We start from the raw sequence: 17,495 nt of genomic DNA, 5'->3' as shown, positions 1-17,495 counted from the left end.
TGACGGGAGTGGGCGGGAATGCCCTTGGCTCGCCGTGACCTTCTTTTCACATGTCATGTAAATGAACCCCAGAGAGCTCACTTTGGGAATGATTTGTTATCCTGTAGGTCTTGCGGTTGTCAAATCCAGTCGTGAAAATCTGAATGTGAAAATATCCTCACAAATAACCATGAAGGTCTCCCGTTGGGCTTATTTACTTAAGTAAAAGCCAATATTTTAGATCATGAGGGCCCACTAATCCATCTTTGTACTGTGCTTCTACAAAGTGTCTCTGCTGCTGACATGACACCCGATTCGGAGCAAACAAAAAGTCTTGCTTCCCATGCTCCCTGGGTTAACGCCACTCGTCGTTGACGTCTCGATGTCACAACGTGTAAATCGTTATGTTTCTCATTCAGGCTCTTATTTGAGCGTTGACACAAACAGAACCCGAAGGAAGTAATAAAGAAGTCAAAAAAACTCTATCTCACCCACACACACATAGCGCAGCATGATTCAGCTGTTTGGCTATGCCTTTATTGAGAGCCTTACAGGAGCAATAACAGGCACGGTATTGGTAACACAATCCCAGCAGTGCTGAGTGGGGCCTTTTGCCACTTCAAACACTTCACACTTCATTTCCAAAAACACTCCCTTCGCCATTTAACACTGCTAGCCATTTTCAATAATTAGCTATAATAGGGCGGGGATGATACGACGGTATGAGTGTTTTTATGACCGATAGGAGCGTGGACTGAACACCCACTCGTTAGCAGTTTAAAAATCCAGCCAAGGGGACTGCGTTCTTGCTCCCCCAACAGGACTGAAGATGATTTATCGTGCAAACAGTCATAGGGCTTGTGCTCCATAAGGTAGAAGATGCGGCTCAGGAGGTCTGAGGAGTTTAAAAGTGTTGTCATGCAGACATCCTCGCCGCCAGTTTCTCATCGTGCCTGCACTAGGACCTAATAACGCACATTGATGCCTACCATCCAAGTTTTACCGATTTGCTTGGCGTCAAAACCCAAAGAATGTACCGCATGATCAGCTTATTGGTGGAGTGAGAGATTGAAGAGGTGGTTCTGGACCGAGGGAACAGATAAAGCAAGCAGATGACAGAGATGGGTATCTACGGCCGCTATCAGACCGAGCAGCATGTGGTTCCAAAAAAGCTAAACCTGGTCGTTTATCTATAATGGGCAATCAGTGCCTTTGGAAGTCACCCAAAATCCGGTGGGAGAGACTCAGACAGAGCAATAGTCTACATCCTGATCTTAAAAAAACATTGAAACTTTTAAAATTGGCTCATAACAAGTCACCGCAAGGTTCGTCGTTAGCTGAATTGTTAATGACTTTTATTTGGCCTTGGCTGGTGGCATCCAGATTCTTTAGTTGCAGTTCACCAAGCCAAATGGGATTAGATTAAGGTCATCCTCTTCAAAAGGCACCTGATACAAACACTCATTATGGACGAACACAGACACACAGCCCATCTATTTAATGACCACCCGCCATCCTTGTCAGGGTCACCTAAGCTACTGAATTTCTGCATCTAGGAAATTTTCCGCATTGGTAGCAAGTGTCAATGTTTGGATATAATTTGCAAAAAAGTAACTTGGAAATATTGTTTTGACCTCATATTTCCTTTGCATGCTGTGAATATTTGGAAGTTGTCGATGGGCAGGATCAATCATTCTGACTATGGAAGATAACTAGCCTTCCCTGCCTGAGGTGTGACATCACAACATCACCATCACAACAGTCTCACTGTCAAGATCCATAAACAGCTAAATGTTTCCAGAAATATTTACTGCAGATAGATTATGAGACTCCGGCATGAACTTTTACAATAATGCGGGTGAGAAAAGTTCACTGAGTCTTTCAGTCCTTGCCTTGATGTAAATTTCTGGTCATGGATGAGTTTTGAGGTTTTAAGACAGCAGTGCATCCGCCTGCTGGTTCCACTTCACGCATCGTCGACACGCGTGCATGAGCAACCTCGGAGTTGACGTCTTGAGGTGGCATTTTAGGGCTTACGTGCATGGCCGCCTTTGTTGGACATGTGCGCTCAGATTTACGCATGACTCAACACCGCGACTGTCTCACTTCCTTTTCTTTGTCTCGTTTTGGCGTGTCGGTCGGAGTCAGCGCATTGGCATTCCTGATATGCAGTTTTGACAGACACTTGGCTCCACATTGTACACCTGCAGAATGTTAAGTCTGACAATTGATTCGCCGTTCCTCCCAAGTTCCATTTTGTCTTTGCAGAAAAGCCCATTTTCACTTTGTTATGAACTGACATCCATTCTGACAGCCGCACCGATTCAAAATCAGATTTCTTCATTTACCATCTTTTACCCCCCCCCAACAACTCCATCACAGAATTTCAAATGGATAATTATGTTTTTTTAATCATTGGACTCACTTGATCTCAAAGCAGACGGAGTGACCTCAATCTCGCTGTTGGCTTGGTAGGGCTGGAAGGCTGATGTGGATCTCAGCTCGCCAGCAAACGGCTCGGGACTCTGAGTGCCTGTAGAGCTGGCGCTTGTCCCGTCACCTCCATTGTGAGGATCTTGCTCTTCATATACAGCCACCAACTGATGAGAGAAAGGAGGTGTTTCTTTTATGAAAAACAAAAGCACACCATTGACGTGACAATACTTGTGTGCGCGTGCGAGCAACCTGTGAGACTGTAATTGGCAGCAATGGCTCACGCTGTTTTTGCACAATTAAAACAGGCTTCATATTTCCTCCCCGAGCTGCTTTGTTCTATGCATACCAATATTTGTCGACTATCTCCGAATCACCCTCTCCGCAGTAATCACGTTCTACCATTTCCATCTCTTCTAAATTGCATTTCAATAGTCGTGAGGGTTGATTCTGCCATCAGAGAGGCTCTACAGGGCACTTGTCAGACAAATGCCTCAAAGTTTATATTTGTTCAAATATAACAGTGTAAAACTTTCCCGGAGTGTTGTGTTAGACCAAGAATAGGAAAGAGTCCATTGGGGTGTCGGGGGGGGGGGGGGGGGGGGGGGGAGGTGAAAAGGGGGTGGTAGTCTTAATCAGAATACAGAATAGCAATCAGCAACCCTCTATGATAATGATGACAGGGACAGCTGTGTGAAGATGTTTAAAGCGCCAAACACAAAAAGAGAGAGAGACAGTAAGAGAGAGAGAGAGAGAGATGCCCCCAGAGGTATTTTCACTGTCCAAAATGAATGTGATGAGCCAATGAATAATTAGTGACAAAGTAATCAGGCCTCTCATTCATACGTTCCTGGGAGTATTTAGCAACTCAATGAGTTCTCTGCCTGCCAGCTGTCCATTTAAAGACACAATGAAGACTGTTGATAGTGTGGTGGGAAACTTCACTTCTTTTATGCATTTTAAATGTGTTGACTTTTCCATCATAAAATGTGGTCAGTTTTAAGACGCTTTGTATGACAAATTTTTTCATACGCTTTCCTGGTATCGGAGAAAAGGACACTGGTGGCCAGAGGGGAAAACAGAAACTGGTTTTGCAACTCTCATGATGAAAGTCTTTGCAAAACTGTTTTCCCTTTCTTTGAAAATTGGTCACAGACACTCTTGAAATTACATCATTTCACATTTGGTTTGTGCATTTAAGTTTTTTCTCTGCTAAAATGGATTATTGTTTTTGTTTTTTTTCCGAAGGTGCGACACAAATGGAAGCAGCGTGGCTAATTGTCAAGAAGCTTAACAGCAGCAGCGCTATGAGGGAGGGACACTTTGAAACAACCGCAATGAAATGCAAAAGTGCATGAAAGTAGTTTGATGTTGCTCCTCCAAACTCCAAAAATGTCACGAGCCATGTCGCAACCCCGATTCGAACAAATTTGAGTCCACCGTCACAACTAGCCCCTATCTATCTGGTTTAGAGTTAGCCAGAGGATAGTTCGAGTGCAACAAATTTGTGGGAGATGATAAAAGGTCAAGGGCTAAGATGACGCAGAACATGGGGAGGAATTTTCTGCAGTCGACAGGGGATACTTGGGCTCTAGCAATTCCAATTCTATCAGAGTGAGAGCAAAAAGATGGGAAAAAATAATGTCAGGGATGCCTTTCATGTTGCTTGTGTTTGATCTGCTTCCCAAAGAAGGGGCAAGCATGAGATGGATGGAAAGCAACTAAAGACGAGACGCCGAGCTGTTTTGACAACCTCTGGCTCCCTTGCGTCCTTCTCTAGCTTTACTTTTTCGCTGAATACATCCGGCTACCTCCAAACACCTGTGATCTGCTACAGAGCCCGAGTATTAGAATTGGCAGCGTTACAAAATAGTTGTCCCAAGTGCTCGCGCCGTGAAAAAGAAAGACAAGTGAGGTTATTAGCAGGCATGGGCTGAGCTGAAGATGTGAACCTGCAATACCTCTGATGATGCAAAGCTCTATCCATATCCACCATGACACCTTTTTTTCAAGTGGAAAAGACGGCTGACATATTTGAAAATGAGTTTTTGACATTTCTTTAAAATGCCAAGAGACATCTTTAAAAACCAGGTACGGTATTTTCCGTTATAGTCCGGAAAATACGGTACTTTTTTCATACTAGAATATAAACTGTAAAGAGACTGGCATGGACAAAACACACCAATAGCCCTCGTTTCATCTACCAATCATTTTATTTCAGTGGTATCAGGGGCATAAAGTTATTACAAGCAAAGTGAAGGGACAAACTGTGACTCATCCCACCAGAAAGTCCAAGGTCTCCAAATATTGAGTGATGTCTATGATCCACCATTACCTCAACTGCACTCCATCCATTCCATTCACCACTTAGACAGTCCGACTATCATGGAGGTCCATTAACGAGTCGGTTTTTAATCACGTGCTTGATTATTGTGACCCAGCATATTCTCTTCTGTAATGTCACGACCTTAAGAAACATCAGAGTGGACACGCCATCATCCTCTTCCTGGATGTGGTGTTATCGGCCCTTTTTAATGTTTCATGCTTTCCTTCTGTCTTTTATTCCTCACACATGCGAGTTGGAGCAAACCAGCAAAGTGCTTAGTCCTGTATTTTTCCTGCTCATTAAGGCCATCAAATATTCAGAGAATAAGTGTCGAGCACTCTGGCCTGCCATTACTGGCATATCAAATAAGCCTAGAATGGCTCGGAAACATATGCATATTTCAGGAGTTGTCACATCCACATAGCAAATTTGAATATTATCATTCATACAGAACACAAGTCGAGCAAAAGTATATCAAAAAGCACATCAATGATATGTTAAGGTGGGCCGGAATAAGTTTTGAAAGTTTCTCATTTGAAATGAATCAGAAGTGCTGAGAAAAAATAAACTCGACTTTAAAGCCACAGCAACTTTCACCAAAGATCAATCCTTTAATGAAGTAAGGGAATTATTTTTGTCATCATGCTTTTGATGTGCATATTGTTGGAAAAACAACTCTCCAGGTGGGCTATGCAATCATTGGAATGGCCTCAAGTTAGCTTCAGATCGCCCCAAGCCATGCGGCAACAACAGAGGTGGCACGTGTGTGCGCGCTCTGCTAAATATGCAAATGGCACTTTCAGCTCGCGACTAAAGGGCCAAAGATGAAAACAAATACCCTAGAGTGTTTGACGGCTGAAAAAAAAACAAAGGCAAATTAAATATTGCAAAAGAATTAATCACTGTGTATTATTTATGAACTATAGGAAACCTGCCTGACTCAACAAACGCTTTCACAGGACGACAAAACTCTGCACAATCAGTATACAAAAAAACTTTTGCATCATTTGCCCAACTACGGATACAATCCTAATTTCCAGATCTGTATTTTCCCTGAGCTTTTCCCACCAGCACATCTTACCAGTGTGTCAGGTGAGCTGACCGCCTCCCGACTATTCAGTCAGTCAGTAAGTAAGTCACCTCGGCAGCCGGCTAATGAGTAATTTCACACTCCAAGCTACTGAGCCGTTAAGGAAGTCGCTCGTTCTCCCTGCCTAGCCAAAGTTTTTAAATTGGCCAGTCACTTAGACATCCACTGAGATGCTTGGCTTAGCTGGCCACTTGGTGAACCTCTGATGGAACAGCACAGTGTGCCAGTCATGAATCTGGGGCTCGGGCAGGTTCCTCCCAGTGCTTACATGGGTTTTTCATAACAATCCTCTCACAGTCCAATCAACTCAAGACCCTCAAGGTTAGAATATAATCATGCATGGTTTTTGAAGTGTCAGCCATGTGACTGGTTGGTGATCTGCCTTGGGTATCCCCCTCCCCCTTTGCCATTAGTCAATGGCGGATCCAGTTTCAAGATAGAAAATGGATGGATTGCTCATTACTTTGACTGAGGTGCTTTCTTAACTCCAGCTGAAGCTCCATCCATATGTTGCGAAGGCAGCTTGTGCCCTCTAGTGAACACATGAAATGGCCGTATCAAGTGTTCTCACCTCATTGTGCGTGTCCATGACGACTATATTTAAGAGAACGCGATGGAGCAGTACACTGCATGAATCATGAATTACTAAAACAAGTGTATCCATATAATTCTTATAACGAATGGGATGTGAGGGAAACAGTGCTCTCGCCGCTATACATTATAGGAGACTCCAGGACAAGAACGAGGGAGTACGTCTAGGGAGAGCTGCTGAACTCCCATAACCTCAATTATTCAGCATTAGACTTTACTATTGATTTCCTGTTGGATCAACTTACTGAGTCGCAAGGATTGAGACTGTGACATGCTATAGCCTTTTCTGGGAGGGAGGGGGGGAGGGATGGATGGGAGTCTGTTATGGAGAGGATGAAAAAAGATACAGATCCACTAGTGGGGAAGGGTGTAATTAAAGATACCCCTTATCAAGGCGGTGATAGATGAAGATGTCACACAAGTGCAGATAGTTAGCGAGTGGGAAGGAGACTGGTTAGTTTCACTTAGTGACCTTGGAGGAGGTGGGGGGTGGCCATTGCTTGGAGGTCAGAGGTTTCCCAAGACTGGGGCACTTGCATAAGGAGGAACAATATTTATTTTTGGAAGGAGCTCTGTGGCTGTCAGATATACAAGGAAAGACTAATTGGTTGCCGTGTTATTGCTGGTGGGGAGGTATTTGAACAGTTTGACTATTTTTCCAAGCAGCCATGAGTGGTCATGCTGACCCTAGCAAAAACAAATAAATGTGTGCTGAAGGAAGTAGCAAAGTCTGTCTCAATGTTTCTCATACTTGTCAGCTTCCAACAAGCGATTCAAGTGTTTCCTTAAATTCGACACGTTTATTTAACACATTTTGATTGTAAAGTTTTGGATACTAATCAACTCTAATACCTCCAAAACATGAAATCATAGTGAGCCATTTGAGTGTTTTTTTCCCCTCTCTGGTTTCTTTCAACAAAGACTTGTTTGAGGGAGCGACGTGAGCAACTTAAGGGCTCACCCATGTTGGCAAGCTGTCATCCCAGAAGGTCAGGTGCACCTTGGCCTCGCTCCAGGAAGGCAAACACGGCTCCGTGCAATTACAATGTTAATAGAAATGACTTCGTTAAGGTTTGACATGACCTAATATGTCAATGGGAAACCCCGATGGCCGTATGAAGGTACAGTGGATCCTTTCTTCTTCTGTAGCTGCTCTACACAGCCAGACATGGCTCAGGTTCCAAATAAAACAGATGGCAGGTATTGCCTCGCAATTTCTCCTTGTCCTGACCTTGGAAAGCTGTGCTGGGAGGGGGCTGAGGAAGGGCTCTCATCTGGTTGGCTTGAAAGATGAAGGATGGGAGCAAATACAGTACTTTGAGTTATGAGGAAAGGTGTTGAGGAACATTGTTAGATGTGCACAAGAACAACACAAGTGATTAGTCATCGCTACTTTCTCCAAGTCATCGCCTTCATTTGCGTGTACCTGATTGTGCCTTCGCGTTCTAAGTGCAAAGCACGTCCGTGAGTTACCGCGCTGTGATATTAGGCAAATTTTCAAAGACATGTCTTCCTTTTGTCTGTCAAGAGCAGACATCAGAAAACACCAATTATTTGAAGTTGATTTGACACATCAAAAATTGTCTACAAGGTCATCCCAGATACTAAACGTCAAAACTTTGACCTGGAACTCATCAAATAGATTCAAAAGTTGCCTGAAGGCATCCTCCACTTTCATAAACAACAGAAACTTTTGCAGAGCGGAAGGCATCCAGAAAGTTCTCCAAAGTGTTTCCGTGCAAAACTCAGAGGATTACAACAAAGTAAGTTTAGCCATAGGATGATGGGAGGAATAGGGAGCGAGAGATGTGGAGGTAAAATACAGATCTGCATTTCACAAGAGAGCTGGGAGCTCAATGTTGTCTTCCAAATGATGGCGTGCATGCAAATCAGCTGGTAGATCACGATGTCAAAAAGTTGAACACTACCTTCAACATCTCCAACCTGATCAGTCATGCAAACTCCGTTCGAGCAGACAAACTTTATCAAAACTATTCCGTCTGTACATCAGGTTTGTTGTTATTTACAGCCTGAAGTGCGTCCAAGCAATTGTGGAAAACATTTATTAACAATGAATCTGTATGTAACACAGTGGCTGGTCAACAACTGCCTGCTCCACTGGCCCACCACAACATCAGCTGGAGATCCCCTCAGCTATAACATACATGCAAATCCCCTAAGCTGCTCTCAAAGGCTCCGTTGGAAAGTGAAGCCTTCAGCAGGAGCCAAATGTCAGCTTCCCTAGCAGGTGGACAGCTGATCTGCGTAGAAAATAGGCCTTGGCATGTGATGTGCCTTGAGGTGGAATGTAAAAATCCTCCCAAGAGTCTAATCTCCTCCTTCAGAAGATGTGTAAGCCGCGGCTTTAAGGACCAAAATCAGCAGATTTCTTCCCGGCAAAACAGCAGCTTCCAACTCCTTGACACTTGACAAAAAACCAAGATGGCTGACACTAAGAATGTTTAAAACCAGTCCAACATCACATCGTGGATGTAATGCCGCACAACATTCCCCAACTATTACTGAAGATGACATTGAACTGGACTAGACGTCTCACTTTCTTTTCTGGATGGTAAATAATTCATTCCAACCAGAGGGTCATACTTGCAGCTTAACTATATGATGGCCTAATGAGCACTATTGATCAAATAATTGATTGCTTTATGCGTGGCCTAACTGACTGCCTACCGGTCCATTTGGGAAGCTCATTACTTAATATGCATTATTCAGAGCTGACCACTAAATGGAGGCGACCATCCATGTACGGAATGAAAGTCAACAGGAATTTAATAGCAGGGGCGAGGCCGGCATCAAAAACTCAATGACTTTTTTTTTCCCGTGTAGTGATAAATTGTCAACAGCGAAGTGGTATAAGCAATAGAAAAACTGCCAGGTTTGATTTGTCCGTAAATAGAGCTGAGAATATTCTCAAAATTCACCTTGAAGTAAAAGTGCAAGAAGTAATGCCCAAGGTTGTTTCCTCTAGTTTGTTTGAAGTTTATTTTTGCAATTGTATTATTCAAGAATGGACTTCTCCAACGGATCTCATGGGGGCTCCTACAAAGTCCACGTGGGTCATAGCAATGTGTTTGCCTGGCCTTTAGGTAATTCCAATGGGATAGAGTTAAATGTCTGCATTCATTAGCAATTCACATTCTTTGTTCTAATTAAAGTGAGACTGTCCAGATTTATGCTCCATTTACAAGTCTAATTTGGCCCACAGGCTCGATTGAACATTCGGCTATTCATAATGAACTTTTTTATTTTCTCAGTAAAAATGGCAGTCGAAGAATGACAAAATGGCAACAGGAGAGTCACATGGCTTCCCTTCCGAGTGTGAACGGTTGTCTGGTGGATCTTCTGGGATCTACTCCAGCTCCCAGGATAGAAAACACATTGACGGATAGCAACAGGAGAATTGAAACTCCTATTTACAGGCGCCTTTCGGCTAGACCAGACACATTGCTAGTTTTCTGCCAGTCCTTCCTAATTAACACACACAGAAGCAGACACTAAAAATCAAGCACCTCTAATCATTATCGAGTACCAGAAACATTTATGGGCCAAGTTACCAGAAGTCCTCAAGGGTTGTCTGGGACACCTAACAATGTGCACAAGGATACCAGAGGTTTGAATCCCCAAGAGAGGAATCAATCTGAAGGCCCGGCTCTCTAATTGGGGCAGCCCGTATACATAAATGGAAGATTATGACCTATAAATAAGAATTTATGTGACCGTTAGACGTGCCGGGAGATCCCGGTTGAGACGGAGGGGTTCATTAGCTATGCAACCAGGATGCCTGGTTCTGCCCAATTAGCCTGATGACATGAAGGCCACAGGCATGTTTTATGTTAAGCCGGCCCGAAACATTCCAGGCTATTTGGGTGGACTTTCAGGTGCAATTACTAGGTGATCTGAATTATATGGAAAATAGAGAAAAAGAAAGATTCCACGCAGCCTGAGCAAATCTTTTGCCGGTAATTTGTGACACCAATTTCAGTTCAGCAGCTGCTCGTCTCTTGTCAACCTTCCAATGGACGAAAGTAATATTTGCTCAAGCTTGAAGAAGATTTGGGTCAATATAGCCACCGGGAAATTATATACTTAACGGTAATACCTGAAGCATCGATTGGTTGATTTAGTGATTCAACGTTTGTTTCAAATATTTGCTTAGGCGGTGAAAGTATTATTGCAGTTTACAAAGCGGGGATGATGGGAAGGAGTTGGTAATGGAAGTTGAAAACAGGGTGGAGAAGATAAGGACTACTTAGTACTTTTTATCATTATAGACGTTCATATGTGGGCTTTTTTTTTTTTTGTATAAATTGTGGATTTTTTTCCTTAGTGTCAATTCACAGAGGGATTAATCTCTCCCGTCCCTCTGTCAGCAAAGTTGGCTTTTCCTCGCTGGAATTCTTCTGTCCATCTTCATGGAATTCCATTAAATGAAGCTTGCTTCCCTCCGAATCAACCACTGACAGCCCATTGATCATCAACAGTGCTGTCTCGCACCAAATACACACTTGGGGGATCTTTATTGTGAAACTAGACCCCATGTAAGACGGGATAGAATTTTGCGGAGGAATACATGAACACATCTGGAATGCATGCCAGGGAGTTTTGCACACTGAGAGCTTCACACTGCTTAACTTTGACAAAGACATCAAGAATCTGGCTGGACATTTTTTCATGTAACACATAAAAGAGCGAAAACAGTGTGACACACACGCACTGGCACTTTCGGGTATATTATTGGAAGCAAAGACATGAGAGAGGCTGAGAGGCTGATGGAGTGGTTGTCTTGGAAACTGGCCCAGGTTATTATAAGAAAAAATGCAAGGTGAGGAGGTAAGGGCGAAGGAGTCCACAATGCAAAGATGATCAAGACAGTGTGTGTGTGTGTTTGTTAGAAACGATGTATTCAAATAATCATATTAAATAATCGCCCAAACATTTGATACAACGGAAGTTTGTTTTCTCTACTTTCTCTCTTCCTGCCCCCTAAAAAAAAAAAACTTTCTCCAAAATATCCATCTCAAGAATTGTTTTTTTTTATTAGAAAATTATACTGTCCATCAATACTAAACAAGCAAACTTTAATGTGATATTAAATCATCACAAGGTGAGAATGGTGCATCCTCCTGAGACGCCAAACCCGAACTGGTAATAAGGATAATAGTCAATTGGAAAATTATGTAAATTTCAGTATATCTGAGGGAATTTGCATGAGGACAAGCTGCACGATAGATACGGTTCCAGAAAAATTGCTTTGCTTCGGTTCTACAAAGCCCTGAAGACATGGTGAGATGGCAGAAGAGAAAAGAAGGGGAAAAAAAAAAAACAAAGCCAATTGGGCTGCACTGATTTTTTTATTACACTAAAGTTTAGCCAAGAAAAATAAGTTTCCGTCTGTATTTTTGAGACAACAAGCAGACTGTAAAAGTACAAAGATGCCAAAACACAAAAGCCAGCATTTTCTAACATCTTAGTAGCTCACCTCTGAACCTTCTCGCTTTCTATAACGACTGTGAAAAGGAGTGAGTGAGCTGCTGTGACAGTTTGTAATCCATCATGAAGGATGCATGCAACACTACGGGGATGCCAATTCTCTCCAAATGGGGGTTTTAGTTTGCCAGGCCATTATTGTCTCTAGATTGCTTGACACAAGCGACGCGAAAATCCCACACAGTCTGCAATCACACTACGCTATCAGTAGCGAGCGACGTTACAGCCCCATGGGGAGCAATCTGGGCCATTTCCAAGCAGCATCTCTTCCAACCACATGTTTTTTAAAATACGCTTTCAACGGAGAAGCTGAGCTCATTTTGTACGCATAATTGTCGTCCCTTTCCCTTACAGCTTCATTACGCCACAATCTGATTACATGGTGGAAAACAAATAGGGAGATGAAAAAAAAAAAGCTTTATCAAAGGTGTGGCAGGTCCTAAAATGTAGGCGCAACCTTTTTTGTCATTTTCGAATATTCGACAAAGCTAAGGAGGTGAGGTCAAGCTAAACCAAAACGACTTCAGGCCAAGGATGGAAGTTTAGTTGACTTTTATTGTACATTCTAGTCTACATAAATTTGCCCTTTGGGGGATTTGTGGGTGGAAGTATAAATTATCATCCCTGGTGACAAATCAACCTGTTGGAAGCAGAATAGCTGGCGGGCAGAGAATGTCAAAAAGAGGCCGTGACTGAAGTCAGCCAATTTGCGCGTATGACAGCAGCAGAATGAAAGCGTTTCGGTTCGGTAACAATGCTGACGTTTGGCTCCCATGACCCGAATGAGGATGGGGGCTCTGCGTGGATGCGCCTCACTGTTACATCAATGCAAAGCCTCGGTCTCAATGGGAATTTTAAAATAATCAACGCTTGGTTTCTATCAGCATTTAAACAATTTGCAGTTTTGTCGTTTATGCCGGTCATCCAGCATCACCCAAGTATTTGGCCGCGTTTGTTTCTTGCATATGTTCAGAAGCCGACAAGGCTTGTGTTAATCAGGATTTTGTTCCCAATGTCACGTCCAAGGATTTGATTTGACCGAGTTGAGCAGTTGAGAAGTGCTTCGCTCTCTCCAGGGACCAAAACAGCCCTCAGTCACTGGAGTGAATCTATTACACATGCAGGGACATACACATTACACATAGGCTGTGAACACTAAGCTGCTTAAATTTTTAGAATACATCCAATTTGGCCTTGTCCCTTTTTTAGGAAAATAAAATTGTCCTTCTGTAACTCAGGCCAAGAGACTTCTTTTCTAGCCAGCCCATTTATGGATATTCAAACCAAGATATTTTGGGTACCTGGGGTCCATCCATCCAAACCTCATTTTCCAGCGCTTATCCTGTTCAAGGTCACGGGAAAGCTGGTTTCAATCCCTACTGACGCACTGGAGTGATCAGCGTTCAATCACACGGGACCTGGACAACCATCCACACTCAGGAAATAAATCCCATATCGGTGCCATTAAAGTCAGTCGTGTGGACCACAACACTGCCATTGACATATCGATGAGGTCAAATTTTTTTTAAAAACTATCATTACCGTATTTTCCGGACTATAAGGCGCGCTTAAAAACCTAAAGTTTTCTCAAAAGCCGACGGTGCGCCTTATAGTCCGGTGCGCCTTACGTATATAAGGACAAAGTTTTAAAATGGGCCATTCAATGAAGGTGCGCCTTATAGTCCGGTGCACCTTATAGTTCGGAAAATACGGTATATATATTTGTTTTACTATTATTATTTTGAGCTCCTTCAAGGAACTTTCCTGTCTTTGCAGTGGTTCCATGCAGCCTCTCAATATAATAACCTCACTTATTTCTTCCTAGCTCGTATTATCTCCTCTCTTATTACGACAACACTGAGGCCCAAAAACTGTTCATTATGAAGGATGCAGTACCTAAATAAATGGGCCGCGGTAATGGTTTCCGTCTCCTCCTCATTCTCATCGCCTCTCATCAGCCGTCGTTGTCCCGCTTCATTGTAACATTTTCATCAGAATAAGAGTAGCTCAGTGTAAAAGCACTTCCACTGACCAAATCAATCTCGTGTGCATATCACCATAGGTGCACTGATCATGCGACATAATTCTCCAGTCAATTACCTCCAATGAAGCAGTCAGAAGAATAACAATGGCTGTTGATGAATGCCACTCATGGCTCCAGTCAGGGAGCTCCGGTCCCCAACGCTGGCAGTGAGACAATTGGGTTTATCTAATGGGTATTTATAAGAGCTCCTCTTTTGCAACAAGCTATTTGTTACTGCTGGAATGGGCTATTTACCTTTCATGTGATATTTTTCACATCGTGAGATGCCACAGAGTGTCTTGAGTTTCTGTTTTAATTCTTTTCGAAAGGTGCACTTCACTTAAGTGCTATCAGTTATGGATTGGTTATGATAAGTGCACCATATTGGAATATTATGAGGGATGTCGATGAAAAAGTATATAGGCCAAAAAAAAAAAAAAGAGTTCATTTTTTTATTTGTCACGTCAAATGAAATGCGGTGTTGAGGAATTTAAAAATTACTATATAATACTTTTTTTTCCGGTGAAATTGATCAGCATTCCATCATCAGCAGCATTGCACCTCATTTTAAGGATGAACAAAAGGCTCTTTTGTGTGTTTCAACATGATAATCATTTTCACAGTTTTCCCCATTTGGCACTGAGGTGTCTGCTGTCCTGTAATTCTAAAAGCAGATGGTCAACACTATTCCAGGCAGATCCGTTCCGTCTTGAGAACTCGTGTTTTGGGCAACTGTCCGGCACTTTGTCATGATCTGGTTACAGCATCTCTGTCTAATATGCATGCGGCCTTTGCAGTGGATTTTTGAGGAAGACCAGAAGCACATGGCACTGAACTAAGATCAACAATTTAGACAGTAACTGGGCTGGGAACTCTTCCTGCACTTTAAGCGTGCACCCACAAAAAAGAAACAAGAAAGTGGATCTTCTCAATTCTTGTGGTCATACTTGTTAATTTATGTAATATTAGAATGAGTAATATCTTCGAAGGCATAGCCTACAAATTTGGACATAATTTATGGTCTTCACCTTTTCTAGGATATACGCTAACCACTAGCATACTGTTGTGGCACTTGGGAAAAAAAAATTGTTCATTAATGAAAAGTGCACAACCTGGGTCAACCTAAAAAAAAAAAAAAAAAAAAAAAAATCAAGAACTGAAAATATCTCAACAAATGACAGCAAACTAATGAGTTTTCAAAAAGTCTATTTGTAGTCGCTGGAATAACAGGATCGAGGGTGGAAGGGGGGTCGTTCCCAGAATCGAAAACTCCCAGGATTTGGAATATGGGGCATTGATATTTTCTTAAGAAGGCCTCTGGGATGGCTTTTGAAACCCTGCTTGATGTAGGATTTCATTTAGCTTGGAATAAAAGCCCTCCCAAGGGTGCTCGCTTCGCCTATAGGCTGCTTAACTTTGCTTTGCACACGCACACACTTAAAGCGGGTTATGAATCATTCTCTTTGTCATGGTTTTCTCTTAAAACAACCTCAAACAGAGCTGATGGGAATTTTCTTCAGCGCGGATTACATTGCACACTAAATCATTTCAAACACGACATGTGTGTTTAGAATACAACACGCTTTTGCAGAGATATGGACATCATTCTTTTTGTTTTTATATACTAAAGCCACGAAAATGATGCACTGACATTTTGCCAGATTTGCCGCACCGGGTGAAATAATCGAAAGCGCGATGATGACAGCAGCTGGGGCTGTTGGTGAATTCAATTAGTCAATGTCGGTGCGATTAATATGTTTGGAAAAAAGCATTGTTATACTTTACAGAGGGAAAATGAAATGTTGCTTTGTGCATGCTGCAGTAACCCACTTGAACAAAAATTCTCCTCGTTTGGAAAAAAAAAAAAGGAATCTAATCCTGTTGGCTACACTGTGTGTTTTCATCAGCCAACGCTAAGTGCCGTATGTTGAGTCGAGTGGGTGGTCTACCGTCCCAACCTTTCACGCAGAGCCTCTTCCTTCCTGGAGGAACCCAATATGACTCCCATGGGAAATAATATCACCGGGAGAACTCCAGCTTCATAAATCATCCATTTAAGATACACGAACGCAAAAAGAGGACATCATATGATTTCAGATGTCTGATTAGCTGGGATTTTAAAATGTTGCAAAATAGTGTCTTCCATATCTTAGATATGTTAGATGTTGAGAGGAACCAACACCATTATTTAGTTACCGTATTTTCCAGACTATAAGGCTGACCTAAAAACCTAAAATTTTCTCAAAAGCCGACAATGCGCCTTATAGTCCGGTGCGCCTTATATATGGACCGAATTCCTAAATTTAAACTGGCCCGAAGCATTGTGTCATGAAATCAATCATAGGTGGCCTGCTGAAGACTATGAATCAAAAATACTATGGATCATTATTTTGTGATTATAAAGTCATTTGTTGCGGCTGAAGTTAAAATAAAAAAGATAAAATGGAGAATGATTTGGATTAAAAATCTGACATGATGCATTAATGGTGCGTCTTATATGAGGACAAAGTTTTAAAATGGGCCATTCATTGAAGGTGCACCTTATAGTCCGGAAAATATGGTATTTATTTTTACTAGGTGGCTGAGGGCGCCTGTCAGTGACTCGAGACCATTTACTCCACATTTCCGCAGGAACCTTTTGCTTTTCATCTGCTGTCCATCTGCTCCTCAGACAGACGCTGCACTTTTTGCACCGAGTCAGTAAACTACAGCCGGAGAAACGTCTCTTGATGGGTCCGATCGCACAGAAGAGGAATCAATTCTGTGAGTGGACATGAGCATCCGACAGAAAGTGGGCGTTTGCTTCGGCCCCGGGGCCCCACTGATGCCGCACCGTGTTTATCTCCAAGATAGGTTTCTGCTGTCTTCTCGACTGGACGCACACACATACACACTCCTGATTGCATCTGGCTTGTCATAGTCAGCAACGGATCCTCTGGGGGGCCCTGATGGAGCCGAGTATGTTCACCTTCCCCTCGCGTGATCCGGCCACCCATCCCCCCCTTTTCACTCCCACTCAGGACAAATTTAATTTGGAGGTGCCAAGGACTGATATAAGAAGGAGACAGCCACAAGAGGCAGCAGCGGGGGATGAAGGTAATTAGATACCTCCCATTGCCCCTTTCTCTCCACACCGAGACAGACTCCTTTTTTTCCTTTTGTCAACACTGGACCCCCCAACCACTGATCTCCTCCTATCCATCCATGGAAGGAGACATCATCCTCACCCGCTTTGCCATTTTTAGAGATGTCAAGTGGGAATAGGAAGCAAGAACAGCACTTATGAAATGACTATCTATGAGATCTTCAAGACAATAATCATTGATAGCGTAAATATGGAAAACTAACGCTTAGATAAAACCAAAAATCCAAAACGCAGCTTGGAACGTAAATGAGCGTGAAAATTGGTCGAAGCTGCCCTGCGTGGGACCATCAAGACACATGGCTAAGCGCATATGCTGCCTTCATGCAGTCTGAATGGCCTTATTGAATTAGAGTGAGCAGTCTGAGGCTGGAGGTTTTCACAGGTCAATGCCTCCCCTCCCCAC

The 17,495-nt window shown here is 42.8% G+C and overlaps 1 protein-coding gene across 3 annotated transcripts in view; it reads right to left on the bottom strand.

The window, feature by feature from the left end:
* LOC133143525 (partitioning defective 3 homolog) overlaps window positions 1-17,495 on the bottom strand; it is a 126,645-nt gene that overhangs the window by 87,500 nt on the left and 21,650 nt on the right. For all 3 annotated transcript variants that reach the window (XM_061265479.1, XM_061265478.1, XM_061265480.1), the window contains exon 3: window positions 2,405-2,579. In XM_061265479.1, the coding sequence (XP_061121463.1) occupies window positions 2,405-2,579 (175 nt within the window). The remainder of the gene's footprint in view (window positions 1-2,404; window positions 2,580-17,495) is intronic.

The sequence above is a fragment of the Syngnathus typhle genome, linkage group LG19 (genome assembly GCF_033458585.1).
Source record: "Syngnathus typhle isolate RoL2023-S1 ecotype Sweden linkage group LG19, RoL_Styp_1.0, whole genome shotgun sequence".
NCBI classification, from domain to species: Eukaryota; Metazoa; Chordata; class Actinopteri; order Syngnathiformes; family Syngnathidae; genus Syngnathus; species Syngnathus typhle.
Note: the sequence above shows the minus strand (reverse complement) of the source record. Positions and strands in the feature narration are given on the sequence as shown.